Raw genomic sequence first — 17,861 nt, forward strand, 5'->3', positions numbered from 1 at the left:
CTCTCTTTCTATCTCTCTCTCTCTCGCTCTCTCTTTCTCTCTCCTCTCTCTCTTTCTTTCTCTCTCCTCTCTCCTATCTCTCTCGCTCTCTCCTCTCTCTCTCTCTCTCTCTCTCTCTCTCTCTCTCTCTCTCTCTCTCTCTCTCTCTCTCTCTCTCTCTCTCTCTCTTTCTATCTCTCTCTCTCACTCTCTCTCTTTCTCTCTCTCGCTCTCTTTCTCTCTCTCTCTCTCTCTCGCTCTCTCTTTCTCTCTCCTCTCTCTCTTTCTTTCTCTCTCCTCTCTCCTATCTCCTCGCTCTCTTCTCTCTCTCTCTCTCTCTCTCTCTCTCTCTCTCTCTCTCTCTCTCTCTCTCTCTCTCTCTCTCTTTCTATCTCTCTCTCTCTAATGCTAGCAAAGGGAGAAGCGTCGAGTGTTGATGTTCATCTTTGTGACCCCTATGAGTCTCAGTGGGGTGGAGAGTCCGAACCCGGGGGTGACGGGGGAGTCAAAGAGCAGGTTGCTCAACTCGTCTCTCTCCTCCAGCCCGTAGGTGGCGTCGTTGAGCATGCGGCGGTGCTGGTGACACGTCTGCTCGATCTTCAGTTTATTGATGTCGCTATGGAGACGCATCAGCTGACGGGCCAACTGCTGGTCCTGGAGAGGCATTTCCTTCTGGGGGGAGATAAAGAGATTTAGCCCTAGATTCAATCCGGACCGCGGAAGATCTATTGACATTTAACGGTAATTTCCGATTGAGCCGACAGATGCAGAGTTAACTGTGAATGTGGTCTCTGTGAACGCAGAAAAACTGCCTTTAAAAGGAGCGGTCGGATTGAATCAAGTCCTTAGACTACAGAGATCGTTTTTACTGTTGACAAGTAGATGGTAATGCCAGTGTGACTGTAATACGCAACAGCCCTAGGTGAAGTATGGTCTTAACAGAGGGTGAAGTCTGGTCTTAACAGAGGGTGAAGTCTGGTCTTAATAACAGAGGGTGTAGTCTGGTCTTAACAGAGGGTGTAGTCTGGTCTTAATAACAGAGGGTGTAGTCTGGTCTTAACAGAGGGTGTAGTCTGGTCTTAACAGAGGGTGAAGTCTGGTCTTAACAGAGGGTGTAGTCTGGTCTTAACAGAGGGTGTAGTCTGGTCTTAATAACAGAGGGTGTAGTCTGGTCTTAATAACAGAGGGTGTAGTCTGGTCTTAACAGAGGGTGTAGTCTGGTCTTAACAGAGGGTGAAGTCTGGTCTTAACAGAGGGTGTAGTCTGGTCTTAACAGAGGGTGAAGTCTGGTCTTAATAACAGAGGGTGTAGTCTGGTCTTAATAACAGAGGGTGTAGTCTGGTCTTAACAGAGGGTGTAGTCTGGTCTTAACAGAGGGTGAAGTCTGGTCTTAACAGAGGGTGTAGTCTGGTCTTAACAGAGGGTGAAGTCTGGTCTTAATAACAGAGGGTGTAGTCTGGTCTTAATAACAGAGGGTGTAGTCTGGTCTTAACAGAGGGTGTAGTCTGGTCTTAACAGAGGGTGAAGTCTGGTCTTAATAACAGAGGGTGTAGTCTGGTCTTAATAACAGAGGGTGTAGTCTGGTCTTAACAGAGGGTGAAGTCTGGTCTTAACAGAGGGTGTAGTCTGGTCTTAACAGAGGGTGAAGTCTGGTCTTAATAACAGAGGGTGTAGTCTGGTCTTAATAACAGAGGGTGTAGTCTGGTCTTAACAGAGGGTGTAGTCTGGTCTTAATAACAGAGGGTGTAGTCTGGTCTTAACAGAGGGTGTAGTCTGGTCTTAACAGAGGGTGAAGTCTGGTCTTAACAGAGGGTGTAGTCTGGTCTTAACAGAGGGTGTAGTCTGGTCTTAATAACAGAGGGTGTAGTCTGGTCTTAATAACAGAGGGTGTAGTCTGGTCTTAACAGAGGGTGTAGTCTGGTCTTAACAGAGGGTGAAGTCTGGTCTTAACAGAGGGTGTAGTCTGGTCTTAACAGAGGGTGAAGTCTGGTCTTAATAACAGAGGGTGTAGTCTGGTCTTAATAACAGAGGGTGTAGTCTGGTCTTAACAGAGGGTGTAGTCTGGTCTTAACAGAGGGTGTAGTCTGGTCTTAATAACAGAGGGTGTAGTCTGGTCTTAACAGAGGGTGTAGTCTGGTCTTAACAACAGAGGGTGTAGTCTGGTCTTAATAACAGAGGGTGTAGTCTGGTCTTAACAGAGGGTGTAGTCTGGTCTTAATAACAGAGGGTGTAGTCTGGTCTTAACAACAGAGGGTGTAGTCTGGTCTTAACAACAGAGGGTGTAGTCTGGTCTTAACAGAGGGTGTAGTCTGGTCTTAACAGAGGGTGTAGTCTGGTCTTAACAGAGGGTGTAGTCTGGTCTTAACAGAGGGTGTAGTCTGGTCTTAACAACAGAGGGTGTAGTCTGGTCTTAACAGAGGGTGTAGTCTGGTCTCAAAAAATTCTACAGCAGCACCATCGAGAGCATCCTGACCGGTTGCATCACCGCCTGGTATGGCAACTGCTTGGCCTCCGACCGTAAGGCACTACAGAGGGTAGTGCGTACGGCCCAGTACATCACTGGGGCCAAGCTTCCTGCCATCCAGGACCTCTATACCAGGCGGTGTCAGAGGAAGGCCCTCAAAATTGTCAAAGACTCCAGCCACCCTAGTCATAGACTGTTCTCTCTGCTACCGCACGGCAAGCGGTACCGGAGTGCCAAGTCTAGGTCCAAAAGGCTTCTCAACAGCTTCTACCCCCAAGCCATAAGACTCCTAAACAGCTAATCATGGCTACCCGGACTACTTGCACTGCCCCCCCACCCCATCTTTTTACGCTGCTGCTACTCTGTTAATTATTTATGCATAGTCACTTTAACTCTACCCACATGTACATATTACTTCAACTACCTCAACTAGCCGGTGCCCCCGCACATTGACTCTGCACCGGTACCCCCCTGTATATATAGCCTCCCTACTGTTATTTTATTTTACTTCTGCTCTTTTTTCTCAACACTTTTTTGTTGTTGTTTTATTTTACTTTTTTATTAAAAAATAAATGCACTGTTGGTTAAGGGCTGTAAGTAAGCATTTCACTGTAATGTCTGCACCTGTTGTATTCGGCGCATGTGGCCAATACAATTTGATTTGATTTGATTTGTAGTCTGGTCTTAATAACAGAGGGTGTAGTCTGGTCTTAACAGAGGGTGTAGTCTGGTCTTAACAGAGGGTGTAGTCTGGTCTTAATAACAGAGGGTGTAGTCTGGTCTTAACAGAGGGTGTAGTCTGGTCTTAACAGAGGGTGTAGTCTGGTCTTAACAGAGGGTGTAGTCTGGTCTTAACAGAGGGTGTAGTCTGGTCTTAACAGAGGGTGTAGTCTGGTCTTAATAGAGGGTGTAGTCTGGTCTTAACAGAGGGTGTAGTCTGGTCTTAACAGAGGGTGTAGTCTGGTCTTAATAACAGAGGGTGTAGTCTGGTCTTAACAGAGGGTGTAGTCTGGTCTTAATAACAGAGGGTGTAGTCTGGTCTTAACAGAGGGTGTAGTCTGGTCTTAATAACAGAGGGTGTAGTCTGGTCTTAATAACAGAGGGTGTAGTCTGGTCTTAACAGAGGGTGTAGTCTGGTCTTAACAGAGGGTGTAGTCTGGTCTTAATAACAGAGGGTGTAGTCTGGTCTTAACAGAGGGTGTAGTCTGGTCTTAATAACAGAGGGTGTAGTCTGGTCTTAACAGAGGGTGTAGTCTGGTCTTAATAACAGAGGGTGTAGTCTGGTCTTAATAACAGAGGGTGTAGTCTGGTCTTAACAGAGGGTGTAGTCTGGTCTTAACAACAGAGGGTGTAGTCTGGTATTAACAACAGAGGGTGTAGTCTGGTCTTAACAGAGGGTGTAGTCTGGTCTTAACAGAGGGTGTAGTCTGGTCTTAACAGAGGGTGTAGTCTGGTCTTAACAGAGGGTGTAGTCTGGTCTTAACAACAGAGGGTGTAGTCTGGTCTTAACAGAGGGTGTAGTCTGGTCTCAAAAAATTCTACAGCAGCACCATCGAGAGCATCCTGACCGGTTGCATCACCGCCTGGTATGGCAACTGCTTGGCCTCCGACCGTAAGGCACTACAGAGGGTAGTGCGTACGGCCCAGTACATCACTGGGGCCAAGCTTCCTGCCATCCAGGACCTCTATACCAGGCGGTGTCAGAGGAAGGCCCTCAAAATTGTCAAAGACTCCAGCCACCCTAGTCATAGACTGTTCTCTCTGCTACCGCACGGCAAGCGGTACCGGAGTGCCAAGTCTAGGTCCAAAAGGCTTCTCAACAGCTTCTACCCCCAAGCCATAAGACTCCTAAACAGCTAATCATGGCTACCCGGACTACTTGCACTGCCCCCCCACCCCATCTTTTTACGCTGCTGCTACTCTGTTAATTATTTATGCATAGTCACTTTAACTCTACCCACATGTACATATTACTTCAACTACCTCAACTAGTCGGTGCCCCCGCACATTGACTCTGCACCGGTACCCCCTGTATATATAGCCTCCCTACTGTTATTTTATTTTACTTCTGCTCTTTTTCTCAACACTTTTTTGTTGTTGTTTTATTTTACTTTTTTATTAAAAAATAAATGCACTGTTGGTTAAGGGCTGTAAGTAAGCATTTCACTGTAATGTCTGCACCTGTTGTATTCGGCGCATGTGGCCAATACAATTTGATTTGATTTGATTTGTAGTCTGGTCTTAATAACAGAGGGTGTAGTCTGGTCTTAACAGAGGGTGTAGTCTGGTCTTAACAGAGGGTGTAGTCTGGTCTTAATAACAGAGGGTGTAGTCTGGTCTTAATAACAGAGGGTGTAGTCTGGTCTTAACAGAGGGTGTAGTCTGGTCTTAACAGAGGGTGTAGTCTGGTCTTAACAGAGGGTGTAGTCTGGTCTTAACAGAGGGTGTAGTCTGGTCTTAACAGAGGGTGTAGTCTGGTCTTAACAGAGGGTGTAGTCTGGTCTTAACAGAGGGTGTAGTCTGGTCTTAACAGAGGGTGTAGTCTGGTCTTAATAACAGAGGGTGTAGTCTGGTCTTAACAGAGGGTGTAGTCTGGTCTTAATAACAGAGGGTGTAGTCTGGTCTTAACAGAGGGTGTAGTCTGGTCTTAATAACAGAGGGTGTAGTCTGGTCTTAATAACAGAGGGTGTAGTCTGGTCTTAACAGAGGGTGTAGTCTGGTCTTAACAGAGGGTGTAGTCTGGTCTTAATAACAGAGGGTGTAGTCTGGTCTTAACAGAGGGTGTAGTCTGGTCTTAACAGAGGGTGTAGTCTGGTCTTAACAGAGGGTGTAGTCTGGTCTTAACAGAGGGTGTAGTCTGGTCTTAACAGAGGGTGTAGTCTGGTCTTAACAGAGGGTGTAGTCTGGTCTTAACAGAGGGTGTAGTCTGGTCTTAACAGAGGGTGTAGTCTGGTCTTAATAACAGAGGGTGTAGTCTGGTCTTAACAGAGGGTGTAGTCTGGTCTTAATAACAGAGGGTGTAGTCTGGTCTTAACAGAGGGTGTAGTCTGGTCTTAATAACAGAGGGTGTAGTCTGGTCTTAATAACAGGGGTGTAGTCTGGTCTTAACAGAGGGTGTAGTCTGGTCTTAACAGAGGGTGTAGTCTGGTCTTAATAACAGAGGGTGTAGTCTGGTCTTAACAGAGGGTGTAGTCTGGTCTTAATAACAGAGGGTGTAGTCTGGTCTTAACAGAGGGTGTAGTCTGGTCTTAACAGAGGGTGTAGTCTGGTCTTAACAGAGGGTGTAGTCTGGTCTTAACAGAGGGTGTAGTCTGGTCTTAACAGAGGGTGTAGTCTGGTCTTAACAGAGGGTGTAGTCTGGTCTTAACAGAGGGTGTAGTCTGGTCTTAACAGAGGGTGTAGTCTGGTCTTAATAACAGAGGGTGTAGTCTGGTCTTAACAGAGGGTGTAGTCTGGTCTTAATAACAGAGGGTGTAGTCTGGTCTTAACAGAGGGTGTAGTCTGGTCTTAATAACAGAGGGTGTAGTCTGGTCTTAATAACAGAGGGTGTAGTCTGGTCTTAACAGAGGGTGTAGTCTGGTCTTAACAGAGGGTGTAGTCTGGTCTTAATAACAGAGGGTGTAGTCTGGTCTTAACAGAGGGTGTAGTCTGGTCTTAACAGAGGGTGTAGTCTGGTCTTAACAGAGGGTGTAGTCTGGTCTTAACAGAGGGTGTAGTCTGGTCTTAACAGAGGGTGTAGTCTGGTCTTAACAGAGGGTGTAGTCTGGTCTTAACAGAGGGTGTAGTCTGGTCTTAACAGAGGGTGTAGTCTGGTCTTAATAACAGAGGGTGTAGTCTGGTCTTAACAGAGGGTGTAGTCTGGTCTTAATAACAGAGGGTGTAGTCTGGTCTTAACAGAGGGTGTAGTCTGGTCTTAATAACAGAGGGTGTAGTCTGGTCTTAATAACAGGGGTGTAGTCTGGTCTTAACAGAGGGTGTAGTCTGGTCTTAACAGAGGGTGTAGTCTGGTCTTAATAACAGAGGGTGTAGTCTGGTCTTAACAGAGGGTGTAGTCTGGTCTTAATAACAGAGGGTGTAGTCTGGTCTTAACAGAGGGTGTAGTCTGGTCTTAATAACAGAGGGTGTAGTCTGGTCTTAACAGAGGGTGTAGTCTGGTCTTAACAGAGGGTGTAGTCTGGTCTTAACAGAGGGTGTAGTAGATGATGCTGCAGTATGTTGATGAGTCAACAAACTCTAGTAGGGTCACAAAATTCCAGTACATTTCCCCAAATTCCCATGTTTTCCAGAAGTCCTGGTTGGAACATTCCGGATTTTGTGCTGCTTATTACCTCCCGACTCCGGGTATTCTACAATCAGGATTTCTGGAAAACCTTGGAATTTTGGGAAAGTGACTGGATTTTTCAACTCTCATTTCCTAACATTGACAGGAAGCCCCTTTCCCTAGCATTGACAGGAAGCCCCTCTCCCTAGCATTGACAAGAAGCCCCTCTCCCTAGCATTGACAGGAAGCCCCTCTCCCTAGCATTGACAAGAAGCCCCTCTCCCTAGCATTGACAAGAAGCCCCTCTCCCTAGCATTGACAAGAAGCCCCTCTCCCTAGCATTGACAGGAAGCTCCTCTCACTTCAATTCAGTTGTATTGGAGATACAGTACTAAACCAGGAAACAGTCACCAATACCTCTGTTGCTCTCACCAGTTCTTTCCTGAGCCACCCCAGAGCCTCATCGATGTTCTCAAATCTCTTCAGCACTCCCGAGGGCAGACTGTGCTGCCAGATCAAACCTGAGGTCAGGAGGCTCTCTCTGGGCTCCCCTGGCTGTTGTTTGGCCTCTTCCTCCTCCTCCTCCTCCTCCTCCTGTAGCTGTGGGACAGCCGGGCGTTGGGTGCTCTGGCTGTCTAACCTGGCCTCACTTTGGCCCACTACCCGTTGCTCTTCTGGCCCCACTAAGTCCCTGATGCTCTGCTGTGGTATGACAAGGCCTTTGGTGCTATGGGGGGTGTCTAAACGGGCCTTCCACCCCAGGTAGGACGGCCTCCGTGTCTCCAGCCTCAGCTTCTGCGTCAGGGCCTTCAGAGTCATCAGATGGTCGTCTGAAGCCGAACCCACCTTCTTCTCCTCCTCCACCTGGTCAATCAATCAATCAATCAATCAATCAATCAATCAAACAAACAAATGTGTTTTATTAAGCCCGTTTTAATTCAGTCTTTGTGCTTTACAGTAACCCGGCCTAGACCCCAAAGAGCAAACCAAAGCAGAAGCGAAAGCACGGTGGAAAGCTAGTCTCGCGAGCCACACTCTAATGTCACGAGCTGACGTAAATATGTGCTACGTGTATGAAGCTCGCAAGATCAGTGTGGCTCCCTAGAAGGAAGAAACCCAGAGAGGTACCAGGCTCAGATGGGAGGCCCATTCTCTTTTGGCTGTATACCGGGCGTGGTCATTAGGGACAGATTGTTTCTCACCTGGTCTGTCTCCTCCACCTGGTCTGTCTCCTCCACCTGGTCCCAGACACTATACACCTTGATCTGGGGGGTGGAGCCTGCTTCCATGACAACCCCGGTAATAAGAACCACGCCTGGCTACCAGAATCAAACTAGTGGTGGCAGTACTCAAGAGTAGTGGTCAGAGTATGATGTATTCTTCACCTTGGGGGGGGCCCCGTCGCTCTGACTTGTGTTTGTGAGAGGGTGGTTGTAGATCTCGTGAGCATGGATAATATAACTATTCTTTGTTCTATCCGTGTTCAAGATTGTTGTAGCTCTATGCTGTAAAATGGTGGTTATGGCCCTTTGTGTTGTGGTTAAATTCAATGTAATTAAATGTAATAGATCACTCTCTGTGGGTGTGATTGTGAGAAGGAAGTTCTAGATCTTGCATCATCATTCTGACTGCCTCTGATGGTTTCTTCATGAGGACAACACAAAGACAGAGGTGATCCAGATTAAGATTTAAAGCCTCCTTCATTGAGCGCTCCCTCTTCAAAGCTTCCTCTGTGTATCCTTGGTTTTTCCAGTCTGGGATGAGGGTGAGACGTCTTCTTGTGTCTACGAGTCAAAGACAGAACAGAGAAAACAATGATGTCATATAAAACCCTTTTCACACTTGCCGGATAAAGCAGATTGAAGCTTCTCTGGACCAAATCAGAAATGATTTGACTGAAATGCTTCAGCTCTGCCTTAGTTCCCACTGTCTGTTGACGAGGGAGTTTTATACAGGTTCTGTGTCCCAGATGGTATCCTATTATTCCTTATGGCCCCAGTCATAAGTAGTGCCCTATAAAGGTGACAGGGTTCCATTTGGAATGTGCCCTATAAAGGTAACAGGGTTCCATTTGGAATGTGCCCTATAAAGGTAACAGGGTTCCATTTGGAATGTGCCCTATAAAGGTAACAGGGTTCCATTTGGAATGTGCCCTATAAAGGTAACAGGGTTCCATTTGGAATGTGCCCTATAAAGGTAACAGGGTTCCATTTGGAATGTGCCCTATAAAGGTAACAGGGTTCCATTTGGAATGTGCCCTATAAAGGTAACAGGGTTCCATTTGGAATGTGCCCTATAAAGGTAACAGGGTTCCATTTGGAATGTGCCCTATAAAGGTGACAGGGTTCCATTTGGAATGTGCCCTATAAAGGTGACAGGGTTCCATTTGGAATGTGCCCTATAAAGGTGACAGGGTTCCATTTGGAATGTGCCCTATAAAGGTAACAGGGTTCCATTTGGAATGTGCCCTATAAAGGTGACAGGGTTCCATTTGGAATGTGCCCTATAAAGGTGACAGGGTTCCATTTGGAATGTGCCCTATAAAGGTAACAGGGTTCCATTTGGAATGTGCCCTATAAAGGTAACAGGGTTCCATTTGGAATGTGCCCTATAAAGGTGACAGGGTTCCATTTGGAATGTGCCCTATAAAGGTGACAGGGTTCCATTTGGAATGTGCCCTATAAAGGTAACAGGGTTCCATTTGGAATGTGCCCTATAAAGGTGACAGGGTTCCATTTGGAATGTGCCCTATAAAGGTGACAGGGTTCCATTTGGAATGTGCCCTATAAAGGTGACAGGGTTCCATTTGGAATGTGCCCTATAAAGGTAACAGGGTTCCATTTGGAATGTGCCCTATAAAGGTGACAGGGTTCCATTTGGAATGTGCCCTATAAAGGTGACAGGGTTCCATTTGGAATGTGCCCTATAAAGGTAACAGGGTTCCATTTGGAATGTGCCCTATAAAGGTAACAGGGTTCCATTTGGAATGTGCCCTATAAAGGTAACAGGGTTCCATTTGGAATGTGCCCTATAAAGGTAACAGGGTTCCATTTGGAATGTGCCCTATAAAGGTGACAGGGTTCCATTTGGAATGTGCCCTATAAAGGTAACAGGGTTCCATTTGGAATGTGCCCTATAAAGGTGACAGGGTTCCATTTGGAATGTGCCCTATAAAGGTGACAGGGTTCCATTTGGAATGTGCCCTATAAAGGTAACAGGGTTCCATTTGGAATGTGCCCTATAAAGGTGACAGGGTTCCATTTGGAATGTGCCCTATAAAGGTAACAGGGTTCCATTTGGAATGTGCCCTATAAAGGTGACAGGGTTCCATTTGGAATGTGCCCTATAAAGGTAACAGGGTTCCATTTGGAATGTGCCCTATAAAGGTGACAGGGTTCCATTTGGAATGTGCCCTATAAAGGTGACAGGGTTCCATTTGGAATGTGCCCTATAAAGGTAACAGGGTTCCATTTGGAATGTGCCCTATAAAGGTGACAGGGTTCCATTTGGAATGTGCCCTATAAAGGTAACAGGGTTCCATTTGGAATGTGCCCTATAAAGGTGACAGGGTTCCATTTGGAATGTGCCCTATAAAGGTAACAGGGTTCCATTTGGAATGTGCCCTATAAAGGTGACAGGGTTCCATTTGGAATGTGCCCTATAAAGGTAACAGGGTTCCATTTGGAATGTGCCCTATAAAGGTGACAGGGTTCCATTTGGAATGTGCCCTATAAAGGTAACAGGGTTCCATTTGGAATGTGCCCTATAAAGGTGACAGGGTTCCATTTGGAATGTGCCCTATAAAGGTAACAGGGTTCCATTTGGAATGTGCCCTATAAAGGTGACAGGGTTCCATTTGGAATGTGCCCTATAAAGGTAACAGGGTTCCATTTGGAATGTGCCCTATAAAGGTAACAGGGTTCCATTTGGAATGTGCCCTATAAAGGTGACAGGGTTCCATTTGGAATGCAGCCGTACAGTACTGTCTGACATGAAACATGCCATTGGTTTCATTTCTATCAGGTCATTGATCACCCCTTAAATGTGGACCTGACATTCCTATCACACATAATGTACATCTACATTCAAATCCATAGTAACTAAGACAGGAGGTGGTCAAAATGTATAATATAATTACAGTTATTCTTTCATTTTTTTTATTCTCTTATGTTGATATTTATTGTTTTTATTTAGTTTTTTTCCTGTGAAGCACATTGTGTTGCATTCCATGTCTGAAATGTGCTGTATAAATAAAGCTTGATTATATTTTATTGTAATGCAGGTGTTCTCAAACCTCTCCTCGGCGACCCCCCATGTCCCCTAGACGTTTCACTGTGTTGTAGCTCTGAACTAGCTCACCTGATTGAAGTTGTCAAGGGCTTGATGATTAGTTAACGCGTTGAATCAGGTGTGCTAGTTATGGACCAGATCAAATCCTTCGAACAGCAGGAGGTCGCCGAGGAGACGTCTGTTATGATGCACACTCTAGAATGACCTTCAAGCCAATGAGAAACATGTAGAATCGCTAACAAGTGTTTTTTTGTGTAGCAGCCGTGCAAATAGAACTAACTACTGGTATGGTTTTGTTGGAACTACTTCATAGTTCTGTTGGTTATTGCCGTGCATTACAGAGAAATAATGCACAACCTAACATTCCTTTCAAACCAATCAGAAACAAGTATTCAACAATGTGCACATTTTAGAGTGGCCTTTTATTGTCCCCAGCACAAGGTATATATGTGTAATGATCATGCTGTTTAATCAGCTTCTTGATATGCCACACCTGTCAGGTTAATAGATTATCTTGGCAAAGGAGAAACACTCACTAAGCGGGATGTAAACAAATTTGTGCTCATATTTTGAGAGAAATAAGCTTTTTGTGCGTATGGAACATTTCTGGGATCTTTTATTTCAGCTCATGAAACATGGGACCAACACTTTACATGTTTACATTTATATTTTGGTTCAGTGTACAATGCATTGCTCTTCCACACATGTCACATCAATTCACACAACCCAAAATAATAAATAAAATAACTCTCTCTCTCTCTCTCTCTCCAGAGTGACATCCTCTCAACTGATGTTGATGCGGAGAGACTATGCCATCTCATCAAATAGAATCGACATCCACAGACATAATGACACCGACTAATGCTATGTTATGTACTGTGTATAGTGTGGTGTGCCATGCATTTGTATTCCGGCAGAGCAGAGCATTAGCTAACTTAGGAGGACAACGGATGGTAAATCTATGAAAATCATACATTTTATGAGAGAATATGAAGTCTAAGGAAAGTGGACTTCAATAGAACAGTGGGTTACATTGGGAACTCTGTAGGGAGTAATTTGGTGCCTTTCTCCAGCAGCTCTGTTGCCACACCAATGAAAGCTATTTAGTGTGTGGTGATTCAGTCTAGTCCAGTAACATGACATTTAGTTGGTGGTGATTTAGTCCAGTTCAGTCCAGTAACATGACATTTAGTTGGTGGTGATTTAGTCCAGTCCAGTAACATGACATTTAGTTGGTGGTGATTTAGTCCAGTCCAGTAACATGATATTTAGTTGGTGGTGATTTAGTCCAGTCCAGTCCAGTCCAGTAACATGACATTTAGTTGGTGGTGATTTAGTCCAGTCCAGTCCAGTAACATGACATTTAGTTGGTGGTGATTTAGTCAAGTCCAGTAACATGACATTTAGTTGGTGGTGATTTAGTCCAGTCCAGTAACATGACATTTAGTTGGTGGTGATTTAGTCCAGTCCAGTAACATGACATTTAGTGGGTGGTGATTTAGTCCAGTCCAGTAACATGACATTTAGTGGGTGGTGATATAGTCAAGTCCAGTCCAGTAACATGACATTTAGTGGGTGGTGATTTAGTCCAGTCCAGTCCAGTAACATGACATTTAGTGGGTGGTGATTTAGTCCAGTCCAGTCCAGTAACATGACATTTAGTTGGTGGTGATTTAGTCCAGTCCAGTAACATGACATTTAGTGGGTGGTGATTTAGTCCAGTCCAGTCCAGTAACATGACATTCAGGTGGTGGTGATATAGTCAAGTCCAGTAACATGACATTTAGTGGGTGGTGATATAGTCAAGTCCAGTAACATGACATTTAGTGGGTGGTGATTTAGTCCAGTCCAGTAACATGACATTTAGTTGGTGGTGATTTAGTCCAGTCCAGTAACATGACATTTAGTGGGTGGTGATTTAGTCCAGTCCAGTCCAGTAACATGACATTCAGGTGGTGGTGATATAGTCAAGTCCAGTAACATGACATTTAGTGGGTGGTGATTTAGTCCAGTCCAGTAACATGACATTCAGGTGGTGGTGATATAGTCAAGTCCAGTAACATTACATTTAGTTGGTGGTGATTTAGTCCAGTCCAGTCCAGTAACATGACATTTAGTTGGTGGTGATTTAGTCCAGTCCAGTCCAGTAACATAACATTTAGTTGGTGGGGATTTAGTCCAGTCCAGTCCAGTAACATGACATTTAGTTGGTGGTGATTTAGTCCAGTCCAGTCCAGTAACATGACATTTAGTGGGTGGTGAGTTAGTCCAGTCCAGTCCAGTAACATGACATTTAGTTGGTGGTGATTTAGTCCAGTCCAGTAACATGACATTTAGTTGGTGGTGATTTAGTCCAGTCCAGTAACATGATATTTAGTTGGTGGTGATTTAGTCCAGTCCAGTCCAGTAACATGACATTTAGTTGGTTGTGATTTAGTCCAGTCCAGTCCAGTAACATGACATTTAGTTGGTGGTCATTTAGTCCAGTCCAGTCCAGTAACATGACATTTAGTGGGTGGTGAGTTAGTCCAGTCCAGTCCAGTAACATGACATTTAGTTGGTGGTGATTTAGTCCAGTCCAGTAACATGACATTTAGTTGGTGGTGATTTAGTCAAGTCCAGTAACATGACATTTAGTGGGTGGTGATTTAGTCCAGTCCAGTAACATGACATTTAGTGGGTGGTGATTTAGTCCAGTCCAGTAACATGACATTTAGTGGGTGGTGATTTAGTCCAGTCCAGTAACATGACATTTAGTTGGTGGTGATTTAGTCCAGTCCAGTAACATGACATTTAGTGGGTGGTGATTTAGTCCAGTCCAGTCCAGTAACATGACATTTAGTGGGTGGTGATTTAGTCCAGTCCAGTCCAGTAACATGACATTTAGTTGGTGGTGATTTAGTCCAGTCCAGTAACATGACATTTAGTGGGTGGTGATTTAGTCCAGTCCAGTCCAGTAACATGACATTCAGGTGGTGGTGATATAGTCAAGTCCAGTAACATGACATTTAGTGGGTGGTGATTTAGTCCAGTCCAGTAACATGACATTTAGTTGGTGGTGATTTAGTCCAGTCCAGTAACATGACATTTAGTGGGTGGTGATTTAGTCCAGTCCAGTCCAGTAACATGACATTCAGGTGGTGGTGATCAATCAATCAATTTTATTTTATATAGCCCTTCTTACATCAGCTAATATCTCGAAGTGCTGTACAGAAACCCAGCCTAAAACCCCAAACAGCTAGTAATGCAGGTGTAGAAGCACCTAGTCAAGTCCAGTAACATATAGTCAAGTCCAGTAACATGACATTTAGTGGGTGGTGATTTAGTCCAGTCCAGTAACATGACATTCAGGTGGTGGTGATATAGTCAAGTCGAGTAACATTACATTTAGTTGGTGGTGATTTAGTCCAGTCCAGTCCAGTAACATGACATTTAGTTGGTGGTGATTTAGTCCAGTCCAGTCCAGTAACATGACATTTAGTTGGTTGGTTGATTTAGTCCAGTCCAGTAACATGACATTTAGTAGGTGGTGATTTAGTCCAGTCCAGTCCAGTAACATGACATTTAGTTGGTGGTGATTTAGTCCAGTCCAGTCCAGTAACATGACATTTAGTTGGTGGTGATTTAGTCCAGTCCAGTAACATGACATTTAGTTGGTGGTGATTTAGTCCAGTCCAGTAACATGACATTTAGTTGGTGGTGATTTAGTCCAGTCCAGTAACATGACATTTAGTTGGTGGTGATTTAGTCCAGTCCAGTCCAGTAACATGACATTTAGTTGGTGGTGATTTAGTCAAGTCCAGTAACATGACATTTAGTTGGTGGTGATTTAGTCCAGTCCAGTAACATGACATTTAGTTGGTGGTGATTTAGTCCAGTCCAGTAACATGACATTTAGTGGGTGGTGATTTAGTCCAGTCCAGTAACATGACATTTAGTGGGTGGTGATATAATCAAGTCCAGTCCAGTAACATGACATTTAGTGGGTGGTGATTTAGTCCAGTCCAGTCCAGTAACATGACATTCAGGTGGTGGTGATATAGTCAAGTCCAATAACATGACATTTAGTGGGTGGTGATTTAGTCCAGTCCAGTAACATGACATTTAGTGGGTGGTGATTTAGTCCAGTCCAGTAACATGACATTTAGTGAGTGGAGATTTAGTCCAGTCCAGTAACATGACATTTAGTGGGTGGTGATTTAGTCCAGTCCAGTCCAGTAACATGACATTCAGGTGGTGGTGATATAGTCAAGTCCAGTAACATGACATTTAGTGGGTGGTGATTTAGTCCAGTCCAGTAACATGACATTTAGTGGGTGGTGATTTAGTCCAGTCCAGTAACATGACATTTAGTGAGTGGTGATTTAGTCCAGTCCAGTAACATGACATTTAGTGGGTGGTGATTTAGTCCAGTCCAGTAACATGACATTTAGTTGGTGGTGATTTAGTCCAGTCCAGTAACATGACATTTAGTTGGTGGTGATTTAGTCCAGTCCAGTCCAGTAACATGACATTTAGTGGGTGGTGATTTAGTCCAGTCCAGTCCAGTAACATGACATTTAGTTGGTGGTGATTTAGTCCAGTCCAGTAACATGACATTTAGTGGGTGGTGATTTAGTCCAGTCCAGTCCAGTAACATGACATTCAGGTGGTGGTGATATAGTGAAGTCCAGTAACATGACATTTAGTGGGTGGTGATTTAGTCCAGTCCAGTAACATTACATTTAGTTGGTGGTGATTTAGTCCAGTCCAGTAACAAGACATTTAGTGGGTGGTGATTTAGTCCAGTCCAGTCAGTAACATGACATTCAGGTGGTGGTGATATAGTCAAGTCCAGTAACATGACATTTAGTGGGTGGTGATTTAGTCCAGTCCAGTAACATGACATTCAGGTGGTGGTGATATAGTCAAGTCCAGTAACATTACATTTAGTTGGTGGTGATTTAGTCCAGTCCAGTCCAGTAACATGACATTTAGTTGGTGGTGATTTAGTCTAGTCCAGTAACATGACATTTAGTTGGTGGTGATTTAGTCCAGTCCAGTATCATGACATTTAGTTGGTGGTGATTTAGTCCAGTCCAATCCAGTAACATGACATTTAGTTGGTGGTGATTTAGTCCAGTCCAGTCCAGTAACATGACATTTAGTTGGTGGTGATTTAGTCCAGTCCAGTCCAGTAACATGACATTTAGTGGGTGGCGAGTTAGTCCAGTCCAGTCCAGTAACATGACATTTAGTTGGTGGTGATTTAGTCCAGTCCAGTAACATGACATTTAGTTGGTGGTGATTTAGTCCAGTCCAGTAACATGACATTTAGTGGGTGGTGATTTAGTCCAGTCCAGTAACATGACATTTAGTGGGTGGTGATTTAGTCCAGTCCAGTAACATTATATTTAGTTGGTGGTGATTTAGTCCAGTCCAGTCCAGTAACATGACATTTAGTTGCTGGTGATTTAGTCCAGTCCAGTAACATGACATTTAGTGGGTGGTGATTTAGTCCAGTCCAGTAACATGACATTTAGTTGGTGGTGATTTAGTCCAGTCCAGTAACATGACATTTACTTGGTGGTGATTTAGTCCAGTCCAGTAACATGACATTTAGTTGGTGATGATTTAGTCCAGTCCAGTCCAGTAACATGACATTTAGTTGCTGGTGATTTAGTCCAGTCCAGTAACATGACATTTAGTTGGTGGTGATTTAGTCCAGTCCAGTCCAGTAACATGACATTTAGTTGGTGGTGATTTAGTCCAGTCCAGTCCAGTAACATTACATTTAGTTGGTGTTGATTTAGTCTAGTCCAGTCCAGTAACATTACATTTAGTTGGTGTTGATTTAGTCCAGTCCAGTCCAGTAACATGACATTTAGTTGGTGGTGATTTAGTCCAGTCCAGTCCAGTAACATGACATTTAGTTGGTGGTGATTTAGTCCAGTCCAGTAACATGACATTTAGTTGGTGGTGATTTAGTCCAGTCCAGTCCAGTAACATGACATTTAGTTGGTGGTGATTTAGTCCAGTCCAGTCCAGTAACATTACATTTAGTTGGTGTTGATTTAGTCTAGTCCAGTCCAGTAATATTACATTTAGTTGGTGTTGATTTAGTCCAGTCCAGTCCAGTAACATGACATTTAGTTGGTGGTGATTTAGTCCAGTCCAGTCCAGTAACATGACATTTAGTGGGTGGTGATTTAGTCCAGTCCAGTAACATGACATTTAGTTGGTGGTGATTTAGTCCAGTCCAGTCCAGTAACATTACATTTAGTTGGTGTTGATTTAGTCTAGTCCAGTCCAGTAACATTACATTTAGTTGGTGTTGATTTAGTCCAGTCCAGTCCAGTAACATGACATTTAGTTGGTGGTGATTTAGTCCAGTCCAGTCCAGTAACATGACATTTAGTGGGTGGTGATTTAGTCCAGTCCAGTAACATGACATTTAGTTGGTGGTGATTTAGTCCAGTCCAGTCCAGTAACATTACATTTAGTTGGTGTTGATTTAGTCTAGTCCAGTCCAGTAACATTACATTTAGTTGGTGTTGATTTAGTCCAGTCCAGTCCAGTAACATGACATTTAGTTGGTGGTGATTTAGTCCAGTCCAGTCCAGTAACATGACATTTAGTTGGTGGTGATTTAGTCCAGTCCAGTAACATGACATTTAGTTGGTGGTGATTTAGTCCAGTCCAGTAACATGACATTTAGTTGGTGGTGATTTAGTCAAGTCCAGTCCAGTAACATTACATTTAGTTGGTGGTGATTTAGTCCAGTCCAGTCCAGTAACATTACATGTAGTTGGTGGTTATTTAGTCCAGTCCAGTAACATGACATTTAGTTGGTGGTGATTTAGTCCAGTCCAGTAACATGACATTTAT

At 44.1% G+C, this 17,861-nt stretch overlaps 1 protein-coding gene across 1 annotated transcript in view; it reads right to left on the minus strand.

Annotated features, from left to right (window-relative positions):
- Positions 1-350: 350 nt before the first annotated feature.
- Positions 351-17,861, minus strand: part of fam167ab (family with sequence similarity 167 member Ab) — a 31,482-nt gene continuing 13,971 nt past the window's right edge. The window contains exons 2-4 of the mRNA XM_041865713.2: positions 7,907-8,488; positions 7,137-7,568; positions 351-651 (exon numbers count right to left, since the gene is read on the minus strand). Coding sequence (XP_041721647.1) covers positions 388-651; positions 7,137-7,568; positions 7,907-7,993 — 783 coding nt within the window. The 5' untranslated portion in view covers positions 7,994-8,488 and the 3' untranslated portion in view covers positions 351-387. The remainder of the gene's footprint in view (positions 652-7,136; positions 7,569-7,906; positions 8,489-17,861) is intronic.

Source organism: Coregonus clupeaformis, unplaced genomic scaffold (assembly GCF_020615455.1).
Source record: "Coregonus clupeaformis isolate EN_2021a unplaced genomic scaffold, ASM2061545v1 scaf0160, whole genome shotgun sequence".
NCBI lineage: Eukaryota > Metazoa > Chordata > Actinopteri > Salmoniformes > Salmonidae > Coregonus > Coregonus clupeaformis.